Source organism: Fusarium keratoplasticum, chromosome 11 (assembly GCF_025433545.1).
Source record: "Fusarium keratoplasticum isolate Fu6.1 chromosome 11, whole genome shotgun sequence".
Lineage (NCBI taxonomy): Eukaryota > Fungi > Ascomycota > Sordariomycetes > Hypocreales > Nectriaceae > Fusarium > Fusarium keratoplasticum.
Genome location: NC_070539.1, coordinates 1,695,249 through 1,717,990, shown reverse-complemented (window position 1 = coordinate 1,717,990; position 22,742 = coordinate 1,695,249). Strand labels below are relative to the sequence as shown.

The following is a 22,742-nucleotide window of genomic DNA, read 5'->3' as shown; positions in this document are numbered from 1 at the left end:
AGGTCAAGCCAAGAGTCTGAGCCCAAGGGAACGTCCAACCTCTTGGCCCTTCATTTGTAGTCATTCTTGATTTGATTCCTTTGGGATTCGTCCTTTTTAGATGGATGCATCAGAAAGATTGCAATTTGTACTAAAAATTACTTCCATGCATCGAATAGTAGCCAATGTAGTGATGTTGAAATATGTTCTGATGGCTCCTGCATGGCCCAGGCCCCCTTACCTCCGCATCGGATATGCTTAGCTAGCTGACCGAGTGCCGTGCCGTAGCAAATCAATGTCTAAGTGACTCATCGCACTGCCAGGACCGATTTTGCCTATTTAAAGATCTTGAAAATGATCAAGGCAAATCCGATAATGTTGAGTTCTGGACAGGTTGAAGTTGGGAGTAAGGGAACCGCGAGTTATTAGTCCCCCGTTTCAAACCTACCCACTAAATAACTTGCAAACAAGGTATATTCCTCTCAAGTTATTGCCTTTATTCTATTCTTCAAGTTATTCTCACATTGACTCCAACAATGCCTCGATCCCTATTCGGCGCCCTGCTCAAGTCGTTAGGGTTCCTCGTTGTGAATCCAGAAACCAAGTCAGATGCTTACCTGCAGTCCGCGGGTCAAACTTTTCGTAGTAGCTCCCAAGATATAGCATCTGGCGTAGAAGATGAGGGTTGTCATTGAACATCCTTGCCCAGATTGACTTGTCGCGACTGAACATGTTTACAAACGTTTCCAAGTGTTGATGCTTTATAACTCCGTTAGCGACCTACGAAACTCTTTTCAGGTCAACTTTACTTACTACCCATATGAACATTCGCGTATGGTTCTGAATGCGGTGTATGCAACCCGTCAGAATGGTTATTTGATCGTGTAGTTGTTGAATTGCCTCTGTTGTAGAAGCTTCCAGAAGAGCATGAGCATATACCACAACCGCCGTGGTAAGAATCTTGCCGACAGAAAAGTTGTGTAGATCAAAGCCGGCCTGATCCCATAGAGTCTCAACAATTACTGCAATCGAGTTGGCATGGCGGTGGCATTCTGCAGCTGACTCTCTCTGTGTTTGACTTTGGGTCGAAGTCGGCCTGAGGGCCTTGAAGTGGACTAATTGGCCGATATGGTGATATAGCAGGTGCATGTATGCAAACTGCCGAAGGGTATCGTGGCGCAAGTGATGAGAGATATTGGAGGGAGTCCAAAGAAGGCTGGCACTTCTTGTTGCTGAATGACGGGTGAACCTGGACAGAACCTGATGAACATCATCCTGGCCGTCATGGAACAGCTCGTAAAGCTCAGCTAGTATCTCTGAAAGAAACATGACTTCCTGAGACACACTGACAGCTTTGACATTTGAATGAGCTCCTAAAGTCTGATTTGCTCTGCCTCGCTTCAAGGCTAGAAACTCATCGTCGTGCAACATATGGGGAATCTTGTCTCTGCGAGAAAAGTGCGGTGTCAACCTGAGTGGAAAGGATATCAGTCTATCCATGAGTGCCATGGTACAAATGAGCCGTCTATGTGTCTCCACAGACACAGATGGCTCGCCCTCGCTGATATCCAGTAGTCTCAGAGCTCTGAGCATATTCGCCGCGAAGCCTTGGGGAAGTCAGTTAGTTGGCAGATTAAAGATGAGTTTGACTGACCAAGAAACACATATGCTTGTCTTGAGCCGCCAAATGCCAGTTTATAGGTACCCAACAAGAGGTAAGCTTGGATTGTCGGAACAGACGGCCAGTCAAAGTCTTCGACGAGGAGGCTTCGGGCGTGCTTAAAAAGAAGCTCCCCCCTGTGACACGGTGGTAGATCTTCGGTGAATGGCGCCATTGAGAATCTTGGATATGTGTAAGAGTGAGTGAGCATCAATTTGTGCCAGTATAAAACCTACCGAATGCTCAGAGCCATGATGGAGTAGAGGATAACCTTTGGGATCTGACTGGTGGAAAAGTCGGCAAGGAATAGCTCCTCATCGAACATGAAGTGAATATCGCTGAAGTTGCTGAAATACAGGAGTATTAGAGAGTGAGTAAACTCTCCCTCTCTGAGAAGATCCTCTGGGCGCCCTTTTCCAACGTCTAACCCCAGAGTCCCACGTTCCATCCGATAGTCTTGGTTAGCTTGTCTCATCGGAGGAGGCTCGAAGACGCTTTGCTCTGACGGCGCCCATGGGGAACTGGGGATTACATCTGAGCGAGATGAAGACTGGGACTTGGGCGCGTAGGAGCAGTGAAGCTTTCTCGCCACACATCTCTCACAGCCGGTTGCACCATCCTGGACTTTGCAGCGGACTTTGCTAGACCTTGACTCCCTGGTCAGCTATTATCACCACTCGGCTCAGCCTGGGGATATTCTTTGCTTACCGGCACGCATAACACGCTCTCCGCGGCATCTTGGACAAGTGGTGAGGGATCACAAGTATCTGCCCTTGTTGAGAAGACGGACTGCGATGAAGAGATGGCGACATGCGGTTTGCGGAGCACGCCATCCTACGTACCTCTTGTACGACAGTGCCTAGGTAGCTAGCGCGTGAGAACAGCTGGCGAATGCCAACCTGTGAGAAAATGTCCTGAAAAACACACGGCTTCGGTCGTTAGATAGAGATAAGTCAGATAAATAAGTGGTACATATGTAATCATCCTGATCTACTTCTGAATCACAAGACAGATGTGTCTAAGTACCTAGTAACCATTTCTACAGACCTGTCCAGGTAAAGGTGTCTGGTACTGAGAATAACACTTCAGTATGTGCTTGATCGCTCGATAAGCCGATGTAGACCGTATACACCCCCTTCTCCACGTGCCATCTCCCTGCCGCCGAATCATAGACGCTCACACTATATTTGTCCAGGCGCGCCTCGACAATTTGCGTCTCCCCTGGCTCAATCTCAACCTTTTCAAATGCTTGTAGCTCCTTCACAGGCCGTACAAGTCCAGGGATTGAACTATCGTGAGGTGCAGACACGTAAAACTGGACTACGGTCTTGCCTCGTCGAGGGCCGACGTTTGAGACTCTAGCCCTAACCACGACCTCCTGTTCAAGATCCAACATCTCTCTTCCATCTTGGATCTCAGCGTCGACAACCTCAAAGCGTGTGTAGGAAAGTCCGAAGCCGAACGGGTACAAAGGCTCAGGCTTGCTCTCTTGATCATACCACCGATAGCCCACATCAAGCCCTTCTTCATATCGAAGAATGTCATCAGGGCCGGCGGGGAAATTTCCAAACGATGGGTTATCCTCCAACTTGCGTGGCCATGTCAGTGGCAGTCTACCACTAGGATTCACCTCCCCAGAGAGAACGGCTGCAACTGACAGCCCTGCTTCTTGTCCAGGGAACCAAGCCTGGACAATGCCAGGAACAACATCGACAATCTGCGAGAGACCAACAGGTGCGCCTGAAAAGTTTACAACCACCGTCTTGGGGTTTGAAGAGGCAACTGCCTTGATCAAGTCGTATTGTTCTGGCGTGAGGTCCATTGTGTCCCGGTCGAAGCCCTCCGACTCAATCTCGTTGGTCGTTCCCACGCAGACAATGGCATACTCGGTTTCTGAGGCCACCTTCTTGGCATCATTCAATGAGGCTTGCAAGTTGATCTCTTCATGGAAGCGAATGGAGCTTCCTTGAAACATCTTTCCAAACAAAGGCGGTCCAGCCAAGATATCAGGGTCGCAAGCCCAAGACTCGAGCCTGATATTGTAACGGCGACCCTCTTCCACATGATGGGTGAAACGTCTCTCCAACTGCTTCTTGAAGAAGTAGAAAGACTCAGGTCGCAGTTTGGTCTCTTGTGGTCTTTCAAAGACCAGCTGGTCGTTGATGTAGCATCTCGCCCGTCCTGTGCTGATGACCGACAAGATTGCGTTGCCTGTTGAAGGTGCCACCAGATCGAATGTGATTCGTGTACAGTATTTGACCTTGTCAAGGTATTCTGGCCACTGTTCCTTGATCATGTACTCGGCTTGAGGGCGGAACTCTTCGTGAACGAGATTCTCGCCAATCACAGAGCCGTTGAACCACTCCAGCCGAACAGGAAGTTCCGATTGTTGCGGCTGATCGGTAGGAAAGATAAATCTGGGGTCAGCATGCGGAACAGCTCCAAAGACAGGCACCCCGACTGCCGTCCTGGTGTCGTAGCCCAGTCTTTTAAATCCTTCGATTGGAGTAACCGCATGCAAGGCATCGACTCGGGCACTTCCTCCGCCTCCTAGGACAACAGAGCTCGCATGCTGACCGATCAATGCGACAGTCGAGCTCTGGGGTATGGGTAAGATGTCTCCAGCGTTCTTGAGCAAGACGATTCCATCTGCCGCAGCTTCCTTGATGAGATTATCGCGAGCCTGGTCTTCTACCGCGCGTTCAGGAGGTTCCTCGGGGTTCTCGAACCGACCAAGCCGATACGCCAACTTGAGAATGCGTAAAACGCTCTTGTTGATAACCTCTTCAGAAATGGTTCCCTGCTGAACGAGCTTCAACACCGCGTCTGGGGTACGCCATTTCGGTGGACCGGGCATCTCAATGTCGACACCAGCATTTATACCAGGTGCAACGGAGTAAGTCCCCATCCAGTCTGAGATGACGGGCCCTTGGAAGCCCCATTCTTCTCTCAAAGTGCCGTTGATGAGCTCGTCACTGTTAGCGACATAGGTTCCCCGAACCCGGTTGTAGCTACACAGATCAACAGTTAGCAAATACGAACAGCCATGTTAATCGCGCGAGATCAAGTACCTTGACATGATGCACCAGGGGTCTGAGAGTTTTAACACAAGCTGGAATGGCTTCAGGTAAATCTCTCTCAACACCTGCTCCTCAACTTCGACACTTAGTGTCGTCCGTTGATTCTCGGCGTCATTCGCCACAAAGTGCTTTGGAGTTGCCGCGACACGGCCCGTCGACTGGCATCCACGGACATAGGCAGCTGCCAGATGGCCCAGAACGAGAGGATCCTCGCTATAGGTCTCGTAGTTTCGGCCTCCCAGCGGTGAGCGGATGACATTGAGGGTTGGTCCCAAGAGGACATTTGCAGACTTTGTCTCTGCTTCTTTTGCTATCGCGGTGCCGATTCTCTCCAGGATCGACGTGTCGAATGTCGAGCCGAGACATGTCCCGCATGGGAAGCATGCAGCCTTGATGCCAGACACATAGCTCTCTCCTCGGGCACCATTGGGCCCATCAGTAAACTAAGATAAAGGATGTCAACTTGCGTTCGTGTTTGACAAACTGAGAACAAAGACATACCTTGATATGAGGTACAAAGACCCCGTCCCTTTGTATGACTGGGGTGCGCCACCAGTCAACACCTGAAAGAAAACGGATCTTTTCCTCAAGCGTGAGAGATGAAAGAATCTTGTGAAGAGAATCGGGACTCATTGTGGCGAGCTGTGGAGGATGCGGTGTGGTGAAGCGAGATCGGTCATTTCGGCGGCATCTTCCCCTCTTATGCCCTTGCAACACATCCCATTCGTACATGTTCCCTCTAAATGCAACCCTGCAATTCGTTACCGAGCGCGGAAATAGGCCCGTGGAGACTGAACAAGTGGATTCTTGGCTCTCCGAACTGCGATCGGCGAAGGCGATCAACTATTGGCTCTCTGGCCGAAGTTTCGGAGTCTTGATGCACTGATTGGCTCAAGCTGAGAGGCCGTGAAGTGGGTAGACGATCGCGATCCGGGGATGAATGGCATCATCTCGCAGGCCAACTTGTCTGGCCAATCCTAGGCCGCTATTCAAGATCCAGCCTGGTCAAGTTTGTCGATAGATCAAATTGATCGAATGCTCTCCCCGCGCCACGCATTGAACTATAGCTTCCTTGAACAATCAACGCGTTGGAGGTTAATCTGCTCTCATCAACTGGGAGGGATGACGCGATCTGAACCAACAAGCGAGACTTCACAAGGTTGTCACTTCACGTCGTGTATAAGTTGAAGCAACCTCCCACAGGAAGAGGATCATCAGCTCACCATCACACGGCCTTCAACATTTGATCATCTTATTCAATCAAGACCGCCATGGCGTCCTCACAAAGCAAAGAGGCAAGCTCTGTTAATGTTTCTGCGGCTGGTCACGAAACCGTCGAGGAGCTGGATCGGCGCATTCAGGAACTCGCCCATCATGCACCACCATTCTACCAAAGCCGCAACCTGTTCAAGCTTTATCTTCTCATGATCCCTGGATGTCTTGTCCCAGCTGTAACGCTAGGATTTGACGGGGCTATGATGAGCGGTCTTCAGGCGGTACCAGCTTGGGATTCTTGTAAGTTCGCCATGTTAGTCTTCAGTGATGGATAGTCTGGCTGACAGCTTTGCTCAATCACAGATTTCAACAGTCCCCGTGGTAGCATTCTTGGCCTCCTCAATGCTATTCTAGGCCTCGGCTGCATTGTTGCAACGCCCTTCATCAGCGTGGTTGGTGATCGCTGGGGCCGCCGTATGGGCATCTTCTTGGGTGCCGTGATTATGCTAATCGGAGGTGTCATTCAAGGCGCATGCGTTCACAGTAAGAAGAAACCAGAAAGGGTATCCGTTAATATTCATCTCACTAATACAACTTGACAGTTTCCATGTTCTTGATCTCTCGCTTCGTCATTGGCTTTGGTCTTGTCTTTGCCAACACCTACGCTCCCATGCTCATCGGCGAGCTGGCCCATCCCAAGGATCGGCAAGTCGCTACGTCTTTGTACCAGACTTCCTGGTATCTTGGAGCCATAGCTGCTGCATGGACAACGTTTGGAACATTCAGGATCCCCAACAACTGGGCATGGCGAATCCCATCTTATCTGCAAGCCGCGCCAGCTCTTGTCCAGATCTTGGGTATCTGGTTCCTCCCCGAGTCTCCACGCTTCCTCATTGCAAAGGGACAGGCCGAAAAAGCAAGAGAGATATTGGTCAAGTACCATGCTAATGGAGATGCCTCCTCTGAGTTTGTCGAGTTGGAGTATCGCCAGATGCGTGGTGTCATTGAAGCGGAACTTGCCAACGCTACTGGATGGGCATATCTGCTCAAAACACCCGGCAACCGTCATCGCCTGCTTGTCATTGTTCTTTTGGGTCTCTTCTCACAATGGTCCGGAAACGGCCTTGTCTCGTACTACCTGGTCCGGGTGCTCGAAACAGTTGGAATCACGAACGCCAGACACACCAACATCATCAACGGCTGCTTGATGATCTTCAACTGGCTCACATCTGTGGCTTCCGCCTTTGCTTCAGGTCGCCTCAAGCGTCGAACACAGTTCATGATTTCCGTTGTCGGCATGCTCCTCGTGTTCAGCAGCCAGACGCTTTGTGCGGGCCTGTTCAACGAAAGAGGCAACAAAGCCGCTGGTCACGGTGTTCTGGCGATGCTCTTCATCTTTTACGCATTCTTCAACTTTGCCTTCAACGCTCTACTTTACTCATATCCCGTCGAGATCTTGCCCTACCCCATCCGAGCTAAAGGCTTTTCGGTTCTCATGTTCTTCGGCAAGGGAGCAGGATTCGTCAACTCTTTTGTCAACCCCATCGGTCTCCAGGCCTTGGCATGGAAGTACTACGGAGTATATGTCGGCTGGCTGTGCATTGAAGTTGCTTGTGTCTATTTCCTCTTCCCAGAGACATCTGGCCGAAGCCTTGAGGCCATTGCCAGCGTTTTTGACGGGGATATTAAGCTAGACTCTGAGAAGCTTGTCGAAAGTAAGGAAGGATCGAAGGAGATTAGCAAGGAGCTTTGATGGGGTGTCGAAGAGTTGCGGATCGTAGGTACATGATGCAATCTTTTCCATGACAACTAGCTGCGTTCATCAAGAGCAATGAATAAAGACTACGGTATTTTTATTCTTTTCGTACTAAAACTCTCCGTAGCGTGACTAACAATCTGACTTGTCTACACTACCTATGCTCTACAATAAAAATCATACATTTACAAAAACATGCAATAAATAACAAAAGAAAATCAGCACACAAGGAACATCTACGTACGGCCCGGTTGTATCATCTCGGCCATTGTCGGGAACTCTCCCTCCCAGATCTCCCCAACCCAATCGTCAATCTTGCGCAACCACCAACCCCCGTCGCAGCGCAAAATCGCCTCATAGAAATCCCTCTTCAGGCCGCTGTCAGCAACTGCCTCTGCCCATGCAGGACACAGTTCAGACAAACGGTCCGAGTACACCTTTCTGAGCTTTGTCTGCTCATATTCCATCAGGTGCTCCCAGTAGAGGGGGTTCTTGTCCTCACTTTCGAGATAATAGTCGCCTTCGCGAATTCGGTCTTGAGCCTCCATCTCTGGATCAGCATCCCTGTAGGAATCGCGATCTGGCTCATCTTCACGGTCCACCCCAATCAGGAACTGGGGCATCTGCGTGGCGGCCCAGAGAGGCACCGTCGAGACGCATTCCCAGTCTAAGATAGCTGTGATAGCTCCATCGTCATCGACCAAGATATTGCTCAGAGAAAGGTCATCGTGCAGCAGTACTGTTCGCTCTGGCGGGTTCAGGACTTTGGGAAAGATGTCAGGAAGCAGATCTAGGAGCAGCTCAGCCACTTCCAGGTTCCACTTGGCGTACTTCTTGTCTGAATCTGAGCTCGAGTCTGAGCTTGAGTCTGGGGATGAGTCCGAGTCTGACGATGAGGATGAGTCCGAGTCTGATGATGAATCTGAATCTGACGATGAGTCCGAGTCTGGCGATGAATCCGAGTCCGAGTATTCGCTTATCAGTTTCTTTTGGTCCTCAATCATGATAGAGATGCACGCCTTGAGCCAGTCGTGGCTGGAACGAAATGGTCCTCGAGGGACGTCAAAGTCATAGCGCGCACCGGTGAAGAACATGAGAGCGACGAGCTGTCCAGGTTCCAATTTAGAATCGGCATCGAGGCTGACATCCTTCAAGGTTCCAATGGCACGAAACTTCGACGAGTTGAAGATCTGTGCTTGATATTCGGCAATCTTCTCAACAAATGTCGTCTTGGCCTCCATCGACATCTTGCGCCATCGATTGTGCGCCGAAGTTCCGGGCATCAGATCCATGAGGATCCATTCATATCCTATCTCATTGTCGCTAGAGTCGTCAAAGGCAACCACTCTGGGTGCTGGGATGTCCGAGTGGCGTTCGAGCCAGCAGAGAGTTGCCACTTCTCCAGTTGTCTTCTTGCGGGGGTCAACGGGGAGGGAGACTCGAAAGATCCATCTCCGTTCACAGTTGTCCTCGACAAGATAGACCCTGTTGAAGCCGCCTGCTGCCTTGAACGACACTGAGCAGTCGTCTGAAGCATCAAGCTGCAGTACTCGCCGGCACGTGGACTGGATTGCTTCGATATTAGGCTCAGATGCCCATCGGGGTGTAAGATCCAGGCCCGAATCGTCCCAGACAAGTCCGTCTCGAGAATTAGTCGACATTTTCGTAGTAGGTAAAGTGCTAATATTGAGTGAAGTTGTGTATGTGTTTGGCAAAAACTGTTCTCCCCCAGGACGTAACCAGGTCAATATATAAGAGAGCCATCCTGCGAATTCCTTTGTTTCCCCATGGGAAGACGCAGCTTTCTTGTTTCAAGGTCTTTCAGGTATAGAACAAAGGAGATGCTACAAATGCCGTCGCCGGTGTTTCGTTTGCTCAATCAAACTCTGTACAACGCAGGCGTATGAAATCTATGCTGCCTACAGAACAAAGTATGGTTGAGGAGAAAAGGCTCAGATGAAACTCCACACTAGGCCAAGTGTTCGCAAATGTTCAGCTTTTTCGCTTTGTTTACCAGCTTCGATCCTAAGAGTGGAACTGAAATTTGACCTGGATATTGCCTTTGTCAACGGGGTGCCTCTTCACTTTCCATTAACTCAAAGGCCTTATTCGAGAAAGAACAAAAAACACCCTTTAACTAGTAAGGTGCCAGAAGGCTCCAAGTATGAGTGGTCAATTACAGTGCTGAGCTTTCTTGTTCTATCTTCATGTTGGGGTTGTATAGCCTCATATTTCGTTCTCAGGAACTTTTGGCATAGAAAGTAGATTTTGATTGCATTGGTTGAGAACATGCCACTGTATTCGCCTAGTTCTATAGTGTTCACCTGATGCTCGAAGATGGTCTGCTGTTGTTTGGGCTCATATGACACGAACGTGTCTCTATCATAGATAGACCTACACTGCTTTGGAGACCAAAGCAGGCTTTCCATCAACTATATAATTTGTCTCAGTCCCAGTTCAATCAGTTCTATCTCAGGTACCATCGTCCCACACAGAGTATTGTTTGCCAATCAGCCAACAAAAGATGCCAAAAAGCGTGAAGAAGCTCCTCGCTGAATTTATCGAGGATATTCCAGATGGTAAGCTACTGGAGTTCTCAGACACTCCTGGTCCGATCTACAAGGAGCAGAATTTCCGTCTAGATTTGCAAGGGAAAACCACGGCAGGTGGGTGGAACTTGCAAATTCAAGTGAACCGAGAAGCCGAGACAAAACGTCTCAGGGCCTTAGCCCCAAAGACCATTTCAGGTCCCGTACTGGTCACTTTGGAAGCTAACATGACTCCTGAGGAGATCAGACAGGAGTTCCGAAACAAGGTCATTGAATTTCAGACGAAGAAGATGTAAAGAGGTAGGTTTCGGATTTTAGATCCAACCGACCTAAGACGAGATGGACTTGCCATCATGTACGATAGTCGCGCGACGTAGGTAGTGGAGTTGTAGGTCACCTAATGTCATTTCAATAGAGGGAGATTTCCTATCACAGATTCGTGCACTGAAAATGTCTAACTTTGCATCACAGTCGTTTAATATCATAAGTAAGTAAGACTACTGATATGAAAAACGGCCGCCCCTTTAGCCAAATCTCGTGACAGACAAACTCGCTAACAAGAACACATTAAGACTCAAAAACAACCAAATACACACCCATGCAACATTTTTATGACTTGCTATCCTTAGGAAAGGATAGCTCCTGGTGCTCCGCCCATTCCTTTCCCTCCACACTCCTCCGGGACCCCTCAGCTGCCTCCTTGTCTAGCGGGCCGGGTCTTGAGAAAATGGCGCCAAAGAGAGACAGTATACTGCTTGTACGAAGTACCATCTGAGAGAACAGAGTGAGACCAGTGATCATAATCTCCTCCTGGGCGTCGGGGTTGTTGGCCTTGGGGCCCATGAACTCGATGTAGCCAACCTTGCTGATGGCCCAAGCGTTGGCAGAGAACTTGGCGACAGGAACGCTGTTCTCATCGAGGCAGATAAAGTCCCAGCTCTTGAAGTCGCTGGAGCTAGTCCAGGTCATGGCAGCCGGGGTATCTCCAGGGCCATCGGCGTAGTTATATGACAGGTGCGTGTAAGAGGTGACGAAGCGCCTCAGAGCCTTGAGAGTTCCCTTGTGACCACGGAGTACATAGTCGGCATGGATCGAGACCGGGTGGAGGGTGCCGGATCCGATAATGGCAGACTTGTCCTCAGCAGGGTGGAAAACCAAATGGGGCGACCTCAAGGTGTTGTAGTCGATGACATATCGAGGCACAGACTCTCCAGACTTGTCCTTTTGTGAGACCAAAGCCTTGAGCTTCTTCCATGAAAAGTCGACTTGAAGGGTAGGGTTGCCGAGTTGTGACTCGACTGGGAGAGTGATGTCATTGTTTTGAGGGAAGCTCATGTTGGTGAGTGTGCAAGAGAGTTTGTGATGGTGAGAGTGCAACAATGATGAGCTGATGAATTGTAAGATATGATGTTGTATGAGTAGTTGTTGCTTCTACTTGCTATGATGATATCCAATACTCCCTTGGCAGTCCTTGACATGTTATATACTCGCTGAAGCATGAGTGATGATTTACGCAGCCCCCAAAGGAGGCAAGGATCAGCGGATGACTGCGTTGATCCCAGCGCTGGCTGAGATCTCGCGCTAACTGCATCCGGAGCAATCCAGCGCTCCAGTGACATCACCAATACGGAGTTCGTCTGTGCTGCAGCTTTGCCTGGCTGGGCTGAAGCGTTGAATTCCGGTCCCAGCACTTGCGGCGCAGATTCCACGATTACAGGCGTTTCAGATAAGATTGAACCAATCATATGCTTATCATTCTGTGCTCAGCCTCAAAAAACGGAAAGTCGCCACAACCATTCTGCCGAAATCCTGAGCTGAAGAGGCTGAGATCGCAACACCACGCTGAAAGACTTGAGAGAGCAGCTGAGGACAATAAATCTGCCAGTCGCATGTTGTGAAACTACTAATCCTGGTAGATGAAAAATTTCATGAGGAGCTTAAAGACCAATCAGCCTTTTTAAACGAAGTTGTCAACGCCGTGTGCTTCGCTGAAAGATCTAGGGTAACTGACCACATCTTCACGCTGCGCTTGTTCTTAACTTGAGGATTTAGGAGGGAGCATGAGAAAAACAATGGCGAAAAAAAAAAAGAGGATCAGATTATCGAGGGTCTTGCTACACAGCTGTCTATGTTACTCTGTGTAATGGACCAGCCATAGCTGAAAGGTGCAGTTGAACTCAAAAAAACAGAATGAAATGATACCAGTTCTTTTACTAACTTAATTGGTTTTCCAATAGTGAAGCACATCCCAGCAATGTATCCTCACGTGATTAAACACGTGCTCCATATGAGTGATTGTTTTATGCAATGGATTTATGCAGTCCTTGTGCGCCTTGCGCATCCACAGGGCACCTGAGAGGAGCTTCGAGGAGCAAAATGTGCGACCAAGATAAGAACTCAGCTTCATTGACATCCAAGTTCAGCACCATTTAGATACTCTTACCCTCTTCACCCCGAAGTCAAGTCCCACAACTTCTTAAACTCACTATCCCGCTTCAACAACTCTCTGGGATTGTCCCATTCCACGACCCGACCACCGCTCATAACAGCGATGCGATCAAAGTCCACCACAGCTCCAAGCCGATGAACAATAGCAATGACGGTGCATCCGACAAATTGCTCACGAATGACTTGTCTGATAAGTTGCTCCGAGTTGGGATCCACATTGCTGCTTGCTTCGTCGAGGAGGATGATCCTCTTGTTGGCGAGCATGGCTCTTGCGAGGCAGAGCAGCTGGCGTTGACCCTGAGATAGGCGATCAATGTCCAGGATGCTGTCCAATCCACCCATTCTGTCAATTACATCTCGCATTCTGAGTCTGTGGAGTGCTGCGAGCATTCTTTCATCGTTTCGCTCGCCTCGCGGGGCTAAGTTATCTCGGATGCTGGTGTTTTTCATGAAGAATGGGTGCTGGGGAACCACCGCCACCGAGGCTCTAATGGCTTGACGAGGAATAGTAGTGATGTCGACACCATCGAATTCGATGCTAGAGTTGGCATCAATCTCTAGGAGACGAAGGAGGCAGCCCATGAGAGAACTCTTTCCACTTCCGCTACGCCCACAAATGCCAACCTTGGAACCTGCGGGTATGTCCAGCGTCACACCGTGCAGTACTGGGTTCCCCGTCTTGGTGTATGAAGCAGTCATGTTCTTGATGGCAACATGTCCAGAAGATGGCCACTCCTCAGCAACTTGACCCGTTTCGCCAGCCAGATTCTCACTCTCTGTGGTTGAGCCAAATTGCTTGAGGCGAGCAATCGCTCCAAAGGCAGTCTCCAACTGAGTATAGCCCTTGATGACGAGTGTCAAGGATTCGTTGAACGAAGTGACGTTGAGCAGAGCCAGTGCCACAAACTTGGGTGCGAATTGACCTCGAAGCTGAACAACGAGCACCATCATGATCCCAGCCATGGCAGCTACCATTAGGTCGAGAACAAGTGCCAACCAACGCTGGATGCAGAATTGCAAATAGTATGGGCGTTGCGATGCGTCGAGGAACTCAAAGTATTGCTCCCGGAATTGCGTCTCCCAAGAAAAAGCTCTCACGCTGGATAGCCCTTGTAGGGTGTCGAGGAAGTGGGTGAAGAGAGGGGACTTGGCTTGTAGTTCGAGAATCCTAATCTGCCGGGATGTACGGAGATAGAACTTTGAAAGGACTGCATCGATGTTAGAAAAGCAGAAAGCAAATCAGACTTTGAACTTACGCCAGCAAAAGAATAGAATGGGAGGCAGAGTCGCTGCAAAGTAACCAGAAAACACACACATCATCACAGCAGACAGGAATGCTACCGCAATATTGATGAGTAGATCGATCAACGTGAATGGCAGCTCAGTATCGACAACAGAGATATCCTGACTGAAACGGGTTGTGGTGACCCCAACATCCGTCTTGGAAAAGAACGATAGGGGGGCGTCCATGATGGATTTCAACAGTCGAGCATGAAGAACCTCGGAGCTGAGTGGGACTGTAATGATAAGATAGAAGAAAGCGCATCCTATGAGTGCAGCCATGGAAAGACCAGCGAGCATGCCGTAAAGGCCGAGGTAGAAGTTGTTTGACTCGTGCTGTGTCGCACCAGTACGACCTGTCCAGAAACTGAGCAGTAACTCAGTCATCTTGTAGCCTCCAGCGTGGAGACAGACAAGAGACGCATTCAGAAGAACGTGCCATAAGGGGACTGATCCGAGGTAGTATCCATAAGTGGCAAACTCTCCAAGTCCTTGTCCGAGAGAAGCTTGGGTATCTTCTACTGGTGCTGGAGGGCTCGATGATGTCAATTCGCCGGGTCTAGCGGGAATGGCACCGTCATCCTCGGTAGCAGATCCATTCTGCTCAAAGTGAAGACCCTTGAAATATGCGGTATCCGTCTTGAGCTGTTCAAAAGTTCCTTGGTGCAAAATGGAACCCTGTTCGCTCAACGCGACGACATGATCCGCGTAGACGAGGCGATGAACTTGATTGATATCAGTATCGGATACCACTGATGAGATGATAAACTGGAACTTACTGGCGTTTGTAACACACACAACAGTGGTGCCCATCTCTCGGAACAGACCGCCCTCAGAGAAGAGCATCCGATGGATATGTTCCTCAGTCGCAGCGTCTTGGCCTGCAAAGACATCGTCCAGGAAGATGACAGGTACCCTCGAGTAGACTGCTCTCGCAAGAGCGAGTCGTTGCTTCTGCCCTCCACTGAGTGATACTCCCTTGCTGCCAGCCTTTGTGGCATCCCGTCCAGGGAGATCCATCATATCTTGCTCCAACGCACATGCATAAATGACCTTGTCATACCACGACTTGTCGTAGTTGAATGCCCCTAAGATGTTTTGTCGTAGAGTCAGGTTCTGGATCCATGGCTCCTGGCCGACAAATGCAATCCTGCGGGTGCCAGTAAAGATGGATCCCTTGGATGGTTTGGTTTCTCCGAGCATGGCCTGCAAGAGTGTGCTTTTTCCTGATCCCACACTGCCGATGATGTAGGTGAAATGCGACTTCCGGATAGTACAAGAGATGTTGTTTAGGATTGGGGACTCTGCTTGGCCCCAGTTGAAATTGGCGTCTGAGATTACCATCAGAGGATCCCCGACAGAGAACTCCTGCGCTGGTGATAGATCCTGCATTTCAACAGCGCTACTACTTCTTGACGAAAGACTTGTGCTGTCATCTGCTTGGATGGTGCCAGTGTTCAAAGGAAGTCGATGGTCCTTGAAGCTGTCTGACAGCAAGAAAGCCTGGATTCGGTCGAAACAAGCTAGAGATGCGCTAACCATTGGGATCGTGCGAATGACCGTGGCCATGGGAGTCGACAAGAGATATATCAAGGACAATGAAGTGTAAGCAGAGGCGACGTTCAATGGTTGACCTGTGCTCTGAGATATAATGACGAACGTTGCAAAAGTTGCCAGGGGTGAGATGGTTTGTGTGCTGGATCCTATTGTCGACTAGTAAGTTGAAAAGTGACCAAGGAGGGTGAGCATCATATCCTACCGAGTACCAATCGCAAGACCAACAGCTTCCGGACTTTCTTTGATAGCTTCAGCTCCTTGATTCGCAAGTTCTGAACCATGCTGTTGAGGACGTCCGTAAGTCCGAGCATCTTGACTTCCTAGAGGATCATGAGCAATAAGAATTAAGAGCCGAGAGCTTGTCCCCACCTTCATCGATCCGAGCATAGAAGCAGTCACATCAACCCGGGTCTGGATGCCACGGACCCATCTCTTCTGTGCCTTTCCCATGTGTTTGGCGAGCTGCATGATGCCGACGGTGGCAACTACAACGAGTTAGTGAGCGCCCTAAGATTCGCGTTCAAGGTCTAACCTATCGCGACAATCATGGGTGATAGAAATGCAAGACCGAGTTGCCTATACAGAAGAAACAACGCCACACCGCATTCAATCGGGGAAGCCCAAACTTCGTGTAGGTTACTGAAGCTGAGGCAGATGGCTTCAGTATCAGTAGACATGAGTGTGACTGCGACTATCGGCAGGTCAATACTACTTCTTGCAAATAACTAGGCGGCCTTACTGGTCTCGTCGAACGCTGTGGTGCTAAGATCGAGCGTCTTGTTGTAGATAAGACTCTCGAGGCTACCTCTGACCGATGTGACGAACCTATACAGTCAGTACAAGGGCATCATCAGTTTTCGTTGCAACGTACTGATATGTCTTGTGATAGTAGAACCCGTTGGAGATCTTTTGATTCAAGTTAGTCAAGATCTTGGCCGACCAAGAGTAAACTCACGGCTAGACCGATGAAAACCAAGAGCCACGCTCCAGTAAGTCCCCATCCAATACTTTTAGGTTCGGTCAAGTCGCTCGCGAAGCCAACAGTCCGTTGGATAAGGAAAGGCTGCGTGTACTTGAATGCTATTAGACATAGACGAGAAAGCATGCCAGAGGCGAAAACTGCCTTTGCAGCCCAGATGGTCGACCAAAAAAGCCTATTCTTCTTGGAGTGATTAGCTGAAGGAGAAATCAGTAACTGCACAAGCTTTCAGTGTGGAATCAATAACTTACTTGCGCTCCAAGTCTCTTGTGCACGGGCAGTAAGTCTCCTCGATGAAAGCGAAGCATCGATTGTGTACCTAGCGCGTAGTGAGCATGTGTTCCTTGGGGAAAAGAACCAGCGATGACATACAAATCCTGTTCAGTCAAAGGTCGACCGAACCCAATTTTCATCAGAGGGTTAAGCCACCAAAACACACTCCGGCCCAAGATACCAGAGGTCGACTCGGGTGAGAGTTCCCGATATTGGGCTCGAAGAATGGATCGCTTCTCCCATGCCTCAGAAACCAGCACAGTAAACTTGATAGCGACAGTTGCCGTGAAAACCTTTGCTATCAGATTTGTCCCTTCAATGAGCCACAGTGTCCTAGCAATGGCGCAGTCAAAGAGCAACGTGAGAAGTAGATAGACGTTGATGAGTGTCGAAGGCCTGACGGATCGAGTGTGCTCGGCATACGACAAGAAGGCCAATGAGAAGCCATTGACAAAGACCAAGACGGCTGCTGCAATTTGTGACTTTGGCACAGGTAGAGGACCAAGCATCCAGCACAGCAGAACAGTGAGCTGAAAAATGGTATATACAGCGATAAGACCCTAACAACAGTTAGAGATGGATCATGAGGCGGTTGCTTGTCGTACCAATTTGAGAACGAACTGCGAGTTTTTGGTCAATTTCCGAGGCTGCTTGATCAACCAAAACAGCCGCTGTGGAGTCAACACAAGAAACAAAGTTGATGGCAGGATCGATAAGACTGCATTCTCGAACAAGAGGGTAAAGTCGAATCTGTATGACGCCGCTGGACCAAAGCTGGCCTCAGCGTCGAGTATAGCGTCAACCGATGAGTTCATGATTTAATGACTTGGTTGCAATTTTTCATCATCTTGAAGATTGGCTGGAAGAGTTCTTGCGCTGATAAAAAGGGGGCTTAAAAACAAGCGAAATCCTTCCGATTGCGATATCTTGAGCGGGGATTGCGATGGCCCAGTACGTAACGTCCCACGTAACGAGACGTATTCCACCTACCGGAAACGGCTTATCAATTGTCAGCAACCAGGCAACCATGACATGTAGATATGTACGCGTATATTGGCCAGTAAAAAGGCGCAGGACGACGACACATACGAATTGCTTGCGTTGCTTTCAATTAACAATCGCATTCGAACCTTGACTCAACGATAGGATCTTCGAGGCATTGCTCCTTTCTTATAAACTTGAATTGACTCTTACTTGCAGTATGTAGCATTTACAATTGTAACCTCGATGCTTGGTGCCGCAAAGCTCCCAGAAGGAAACCCTTGCATGGACATCACTTTCTGAAGAAGCCCAGAACCTTCTTTCGCAGGCCACCGTTCCACTCCGCATCCTCGTGGCTCTCCCTCTCCTCAAACTCTCGCCTGCCAGTCGCCAGATCAACAGCCTCTGCATCCCAGAAGGTTGTCTTCTTGACGAGCTTCCACCACGTGACATTGCCCAGAAAGATAATGGTGCCAATGTACTTGAGGATGAAGACGTCGACCTTGAAGTGGGGGATGAAAGCGTCATAACCTGTCGTCTGTGTTAGTACTCTTAATTTTTCACGGATACCTGGTGAAGAGTCCTTACCATTGAAGATGATGACCAGGATGGAGATGAACAAGGCAAAGTAGGAGCCATAGGGCTGCATAAAGCCCTCATACGGAAGATCGCTGGTAGCGATGCCTTGGGCCTTCAGGGCTTGACGGAATCGAATGTGGGTGATGAGAATAGCCACCCAGTTGAGGACGGCAAAGACAGTCACAAGGCTCACAAAGTAGCCAAAGACTGTAGAAGATGACTTGCTGGCGTTCATGTAACCGAGGGCGATGCACGCCGAGGCAGCGGCGACAGCGTAGATGGGGTTGCCGTTTTCACGGGCTTTGGCGAAGAGGCGAGGGGCTTGGCCGTCCTTGGCGAGGCCGTAAAGAGATCTGGACGAGCAGTAGATGTCTGGAAAGAAGAATTGTTAGCCCAAGAGGTCATGCGATCCGCATGTTACCACGTACCTGAGCTTGCCGCGCTGAGGGTAAAGACCAAGAGACAAGCGTTGATAAAATCGGGGAACACGCCAACACCGGCCATGCTGACGGAGACGACAAAGGGAGAGGCAGCTAGAAAGTCGAGTCAGATATTGTCAACACTTTTGGTCATCGAGAGACTTACCACCGCTGGTTGCCTGCTTGGTCGCTCCAATGAGCTTCTCGCTGTTATAGGGAACAGCCATGCCAAGGACTAAAATGCCCAAGATGTAAAAGACAGCGATTCTCCAGAAAGTCTGCTTCACAGCTCGAGGAACGTTCTTCCTTGGGTTGGGTGTCTCGCCGAAAGTCATGCCCACGACTTCAGTTCCCTAGAACAACCGTCAGACAAAAGAAGTCGCCATCAACGATAGTTTAAAGCTCACTGTATACGCAAAGCAAGCTTGCACCATGCATGCCCACCAGCCGAGAAACCTTCCCTTAGCTCCCTCGGCCAAGTATTCCGCGAAAGCTCCTGGCTCTTGCCAGTATCGGAATCCCGATCGGTCGTGATTCGGTCCGCCGCCGAGCGCGACAACGAGCGTGGAGAGGATGAGGGTCGTCATGATGAGGACCTTGCACAGGCCGAGCCAGAACTCGGTTTCGCCGAAGCTGTTGACATGAAGGACCTGGAGACGTCAGCGTAAGTTCAGCGAGGTTGGATGCGGGCTGTGTACATTGACTGTAATGATGAGGACTCCAAAGACTGTGATCCAGATGGCAACGTTCAGGTCTGGCCTCCAGTACTGGAGAATCAAGCCTGTGGCGGTCAAATTGGTCGGCGTTGCGATAATGTACTTGAGAAAGTAGTTCCAGCCGGTAGCGAACCTGGTCACCAAGTCAACACTGTTTCCGAGCATGGGAAGTCAGACTGTCTTACCCAAACGCCGGGTCAACCATGCGGGTGGCATATCCTCCGAAGCCCTTGTTCATTGGCAAAAAGGTCGCCATCTCGCCCAGAGCTGTCATGACGAAAAACACAGTGAGTCCAATGACCATGTAGGCGATCAAAAGACTACCAGGGCCTCCTCTGGATAGACCACTGCCCGAACCAATGACCAGTCCAGTTCCAATTGCACACGCAATTGAGAACATGAAGACCTGGTGTGGTTTAAAGTCTCGCTTCAACTCATTGGACTGGACGGTTTCCCCCTGAGTGTGGGACTCAACCGCACCCAGCTCCTCAAGCTTCTCCTTGTCGATAGTTTCGGCCATGATGCTTGTGACGACAGTTGAAGATTGAACTTGAAAGAATGATACAAAAGTGCTTGAGTTGTCGAGATACAAAGGGCAGGCTCCAACGAGGGAGTCGAGGCCTTTTGACCTTGCCGGACCACACTAACTCTGATAAAGAAGAACGGACCTCCCCGCGGATTATCGTGCTCGGGCGCCGTGACCGAGGCTAATGGTATCGCCCGGTGAGAGTGACCGAGTAGCCTATCTCCAACGCCCCACGCTTTATCAAGCTTTTTTAACCCCATTCTACCCCAGAATCATGACTCGCAAGGTGAGCTGGTGCGGAGAGGCGGAGCATTTAGCGTCACGGTCATGCCATGACCAGGGCAAGCCCCTGTAGATGTCTACGGGGTTTGGTCCCCGCCTGGGTCCCTTGGTCATGGCTGGTATCATAAGAAGAGTTTTTCTCCCTCAGTCGGCGATTTACTGAGGGTTTTATCTTTGAATGATAACTGATAAGTAGAGATATCAGAGATAGAGGTGGAGTTTAAAACGTCTAGATGCCCACGGGGTTTGGTCTCCGTCCGAGTCCCTGGCTCATGATAGCTGAGAGTGGCAACAAGAGACCCTCCCGGAGGCGTACACTAGGTTCCCTGCATATGTGTGCGGAGGACGCGGAAAGCTTATGAACTACACATTACGTACAGAGAAGAGACTGAGCAAGGATTATCGGATGGAGGATCCTGGCATGGTTGTCTCACATGGGGTAAAATGCGGAGATGTTGAACGTAGCTTGATTCGTTCCACAAACCCGAGTCTCGACCAACTGGATAATCATGGGAACCGAACCTGAGGGAATTTGCTGCCAATTCTTTGACTCGATTTTTTTGCAACGTGTTCCGAAGCCCCGAGTTTCATTCGTGAAGGAGAGGTTACGATGCTAAGGAGAATGCTTGCACGGTGTCATGCTGAGGAGCCAACTTTCTGAATCGAGAGGACTACATGCACATAAAAAAAAAATGAGTACTAAGGTGGGACTAATGGCTATGGTTAAATGCACAACGTTGTTCTTTGTTACTTTGGTCAATGCCCTCTTTTAGAGACGTGTCATAATAATAATCGGCGACTAAATGCCCGAACTACACAACTGACTTGCAATATTGCTTCTCTCACTCTCCACGGCCATGTCCATTCTCTCTTTTTGGTGTCCCCTTGACTTGGCTACAGGTTTGCCTTGACGTCTCCACTAACAACCTGATCAATGGCCTTGGCTACCCTCTCAATGTTCTCCTTGTTAAGTCCTGAAATATTGATTCGACCGCTCGATGGGAGGTAGATGTGGTGGCGATCGACCAACGCTTTGCACTGGGTCGGCGTAAGGTCGAGGTATCTGTGGCCTATTAGAATCCTGTAGATCGGGTATAAAGGTCTGCACCTACGAGAAGAGCCCAGTTTCCTTCAGGATGTGCTCCCAATTTCCTGGAGTCTGGTTTGTTTGGTTAGCTTCTGTTCAGGACCACCTATACTGCCACACACCTTCAAATCTTGTGTCAAGTAACTGTGCAGTTGCTTCCGCAAGCCCTTCAATCTCTGGCGCATGTCGGATAGCTCAGTTTCCCTGGAAGGAAGTAGCAGTCAGCACAGAGCTCAGACGGGTGATCTTTCTGTGGGGGGGCTCACCATGCTTCAGTGCGCTGATCAGATCCAAGCACAATGTCGACCAGTCGACTTCCGTAGGCTGGCGAAGAGGAGAATTCCCATCTGATCAGGCAACGAAGACGATCGTGGACGTCGGATGCAGTCTTTGCGTCGGCACAGACGGCGTGGAGAACTCCGCATCGCTCACCGTACAACGCAAAGTTCTTGGAGAAGGATTGGCAGACAAACATGTCGACGTTGGACTTTGCGAATAGACGCACAGCATAAGCATCTTCCTCCATGCCATCGCCCAGGCCTTGGTAGGCGATGTCTAGGAAGATGAAGTGTCTGTTCTCTTCGAGGACCGAGGCAAGCTCGTCCCATTGTGCTTTTGTAGGATCGGCGCCCGTGGGATTGTGGCAGCAGCCTTGGAGGATGAAGACGCTTCGAGGAGGAGCGGTACGGGCGGCCTGGATGATGGAGCTGAAGTCGACGGTTCGGTCCTTGGGGTCGTAGTAGGAATACTCGGTGACTTGCATCCCAACCAGCTCGAACATGGGCTTGTAGTTTCCCCAGGCTGGGACACCGACAAAGACCTGGGGTCGAGGCGAGACACATTGGCTAAGGGCTAAGGCAGCAATATGATTCGCTCCTGTGCCAGATATTGTCTGCACGGATGCGATCTGGGTCTGTTAGTGGTTGATGGGGTGATGACAGGTTGGCTAGAACATACTTGACCCGACTTCAGCTTTTGGCAATCTTTCCCGAACAAGAGAGCCGCAGCCTTTCCCAGAAATTGGGCGTTGCCGGTAGTCAGCTCATACTGGGTAGCTGTTAGATACGCGAAGCTAACAAGGGTCGAGACTCGAGACTCACATCATGGCCTGGATCGTTCTGTGCCAATGCTAGCTTGGCCTAAGATCGAACGACTTGGTCAGCTCCCGTGACCCCTTGTAGATAGCGAAAGCCTAACTTGTTTAACCGAGTCCAGCTCGCTGTAGAGACCTGCTTCATTGCGGTAGATGCCGACACCGAGATCTGCCTTTTCTGGGGATACATCCTCGTCGGCCTTCTTCTTGAGAATGAACATTGGGTCCACAGGACCCCTCTGAAATGACTTGAACATGTCTGAAGAACGATAAAGAAGATGG

The 22,742-nt window shown here is 49.9% G+C and overlaps 9 protein-coding genes across 9 annotated transcripts; 2 read left to right on the top strand and 7 right to left on the bottom strand.

The window, feature by feature from the left end:
• Positions 1-498: 498 nt before the first annotated feature.
• NCS57_01339000 (Zn(2)-C6 fungal-type domain-containing protein) lies at positions 499-2,376 on the bottom strand (the record flags this gene model as incomplete). Its single annotated transcript, XM_053063029.1, has 6 exons — positions 499-539; positions 597-738; positions 793-1,586; positions 1,634-1,821; positions 1,876-2,286; positions 2,348-2,376. 6 exons carry the CDS (start codon positions 2,374-2,376, stop codon positions 499-501), a joined length of 1,605 nt encoding a protein of 534 aa, XP_052907924.1.
• A 302-nt stretch (positions 2,377-2,678) lies between these two features.
• On the bottom strand, positions 2,679-5,352 carry NCS57_01338900 (Beta-glucosidase; the record flags this gene model as incomplete). Its single annotated transcript, XM_053063028.1, has 3 exons — positions 2,679-4,650; positions 4,711-5,162; positions 5,221-5,352. The coding sequence occupies 3 exons, from the start codon at positions 5,350-5,352 to the stop codon at positions 2,679-2,681; spliced, it is 2,556 nt and encodes an 851-aa protein (XP_052907923.1).
• Positions 5,353-5,990: 638 nt separating this feature from the next.
• On the top strand, positions 5,991-7,687 carry NCS57_01338800 (MFS domain-containing protein; the record flags this gene model as incomplete). Its single annotated transcript, XM_053063027.1, has 3 exons — positions 5,991-6,234; positions 6,298-6,477; positions 6,537-7,687. 3 exons carry the CDS (start codon positions 5,991-5,993, stop codon positions 7,685-7,687), a joined length of 1,575 nt encoding a protein of 524 aa, XP_052907922.1.
• Positions 7,688-7,926: 239 nt separating this feature from the next.
• NCS57_01338700 (APH domain-containing protein) lies at positions 7,927-9,351 on the bottom strand (the record flags this gene model as incomplete). Its single annotated transcript, XM_053063026.1, has 1 exon — positions 7,927-9,351. The coding sequence occupies one exon, from the start codon at positions 9,349-9,351 to the stop codon at positions 7,927-7,929; it is 1,425 nt and encodes a 474-aa protein (XP_052907921.1).
• Positions 9,352-10,214: 863 nt separating this feature from the next.
• NCS57_01338600 (uncharacterized protein) lies at positions 10,215-10,535 on the top strand (the record flags this gene model as incomplete). Its single annotated transcript, XM_053063025.1, has 1 exon — positions 10,215-10,535. The coding sequence occupies one exon, from the start codon at positions 10,215-10,217 to the stop codon at positions 10,533-10,535; it is 321 nt and encodes a 106-aa protein (XP_052907920.1).
• A 313-nt stretch (positions 10,536-10,848) lies between these two features.
• NCS57_01338500 (uncharacterized protein) lies at positions 10,849-11,574 on the bottom strand (the record flags this gene model as incomplete). The annotated part of the gene is made up of 1 exon (XM_053063024.1): positions 10,849-11,574. One exon carries the CDS (start codon positions 11,572-11,574, stop codon positions 10,849-10,851), a length of 726 nt encoding a protein of 241 aa, XP_052907919.1.
• Positions 11,575-12,687: 1,113 nt separating this feature from the next.
• NCS57_01338400 (uncharacterized protein) lies at positions 12,688-17,592 on the bottom strand (the record flags this gene model as incomplete). The annotated part of the gene is made up of 12 exons (XM_053063023.1): positions 12,688-13,895; positions 13,944-14,693; positions 14,748-15,671; positions 15,728-15,845; positions 15,895-16,010; positions 16,058-16,216; positions 16,265-16,350; positions 16,397-16,431; positions 16,481-16,701; positions 16,756-16,823; positions 16,877-17,337; positions 17,383-17,592. 12 exons carry the CDS (start codon positions 17,590-17,592, stop codon positions 12,688-12,690), a joined length of 4,356 nt encoding a protein of 1,451 aa, XP_052907918.1.
• A 458-nt stretch (positions 17,593-18,050) lies between these two features.
• On the bottom strand, positions 18,051-19,992 carry NCS57_01338300 (AA-permease domain-containing protein; the record flags this gene model as incomplete). The annotated part of the gene is made up of 7 exons (XM_053063022.1): positions 18,051-18,289; positions 18,347-18,709; positions 18,766-18,870; positions 18,923-19,109; positions 19,164-19,406; positions 19,455-19,605; positions 19,658-19,992. The coding sequence occupies 7 exons, from the start codon at positions 19,990-19,992 to the stop codon at positions 18,051-18,053; spliced, it is 1,623 nt and encodes a 540-aa protein (XP_052907917.1).
• A 1,182-nt stretch (positions 19,993-21,174) lies between these two features.
• NCS57_01338200 (Aminotran-1-2 domain-containing protein) lies at positions 21,175-22,717 on the bottom strand (the record flags this gene model as incomplete). Its single annotated transcript, XM_053063021.1, has 7 exons — positions 21,175-21,343; positions 21,393-21,439; positions 21,490-21,571; positions 21,634-22,274; positions 22,325-22,414; positions 22,468-22,506; positions 22,565-22,717. 7 exons carry the CDS (start codon positions 22,715-22,717, stop codon positions 21,175-21,177), a joined length of 1,221 nt encoding a protein of 406 aa, XP_052907916.1.
• Positions 22,718-22,742: the final 25 nt, after the last annotated feature.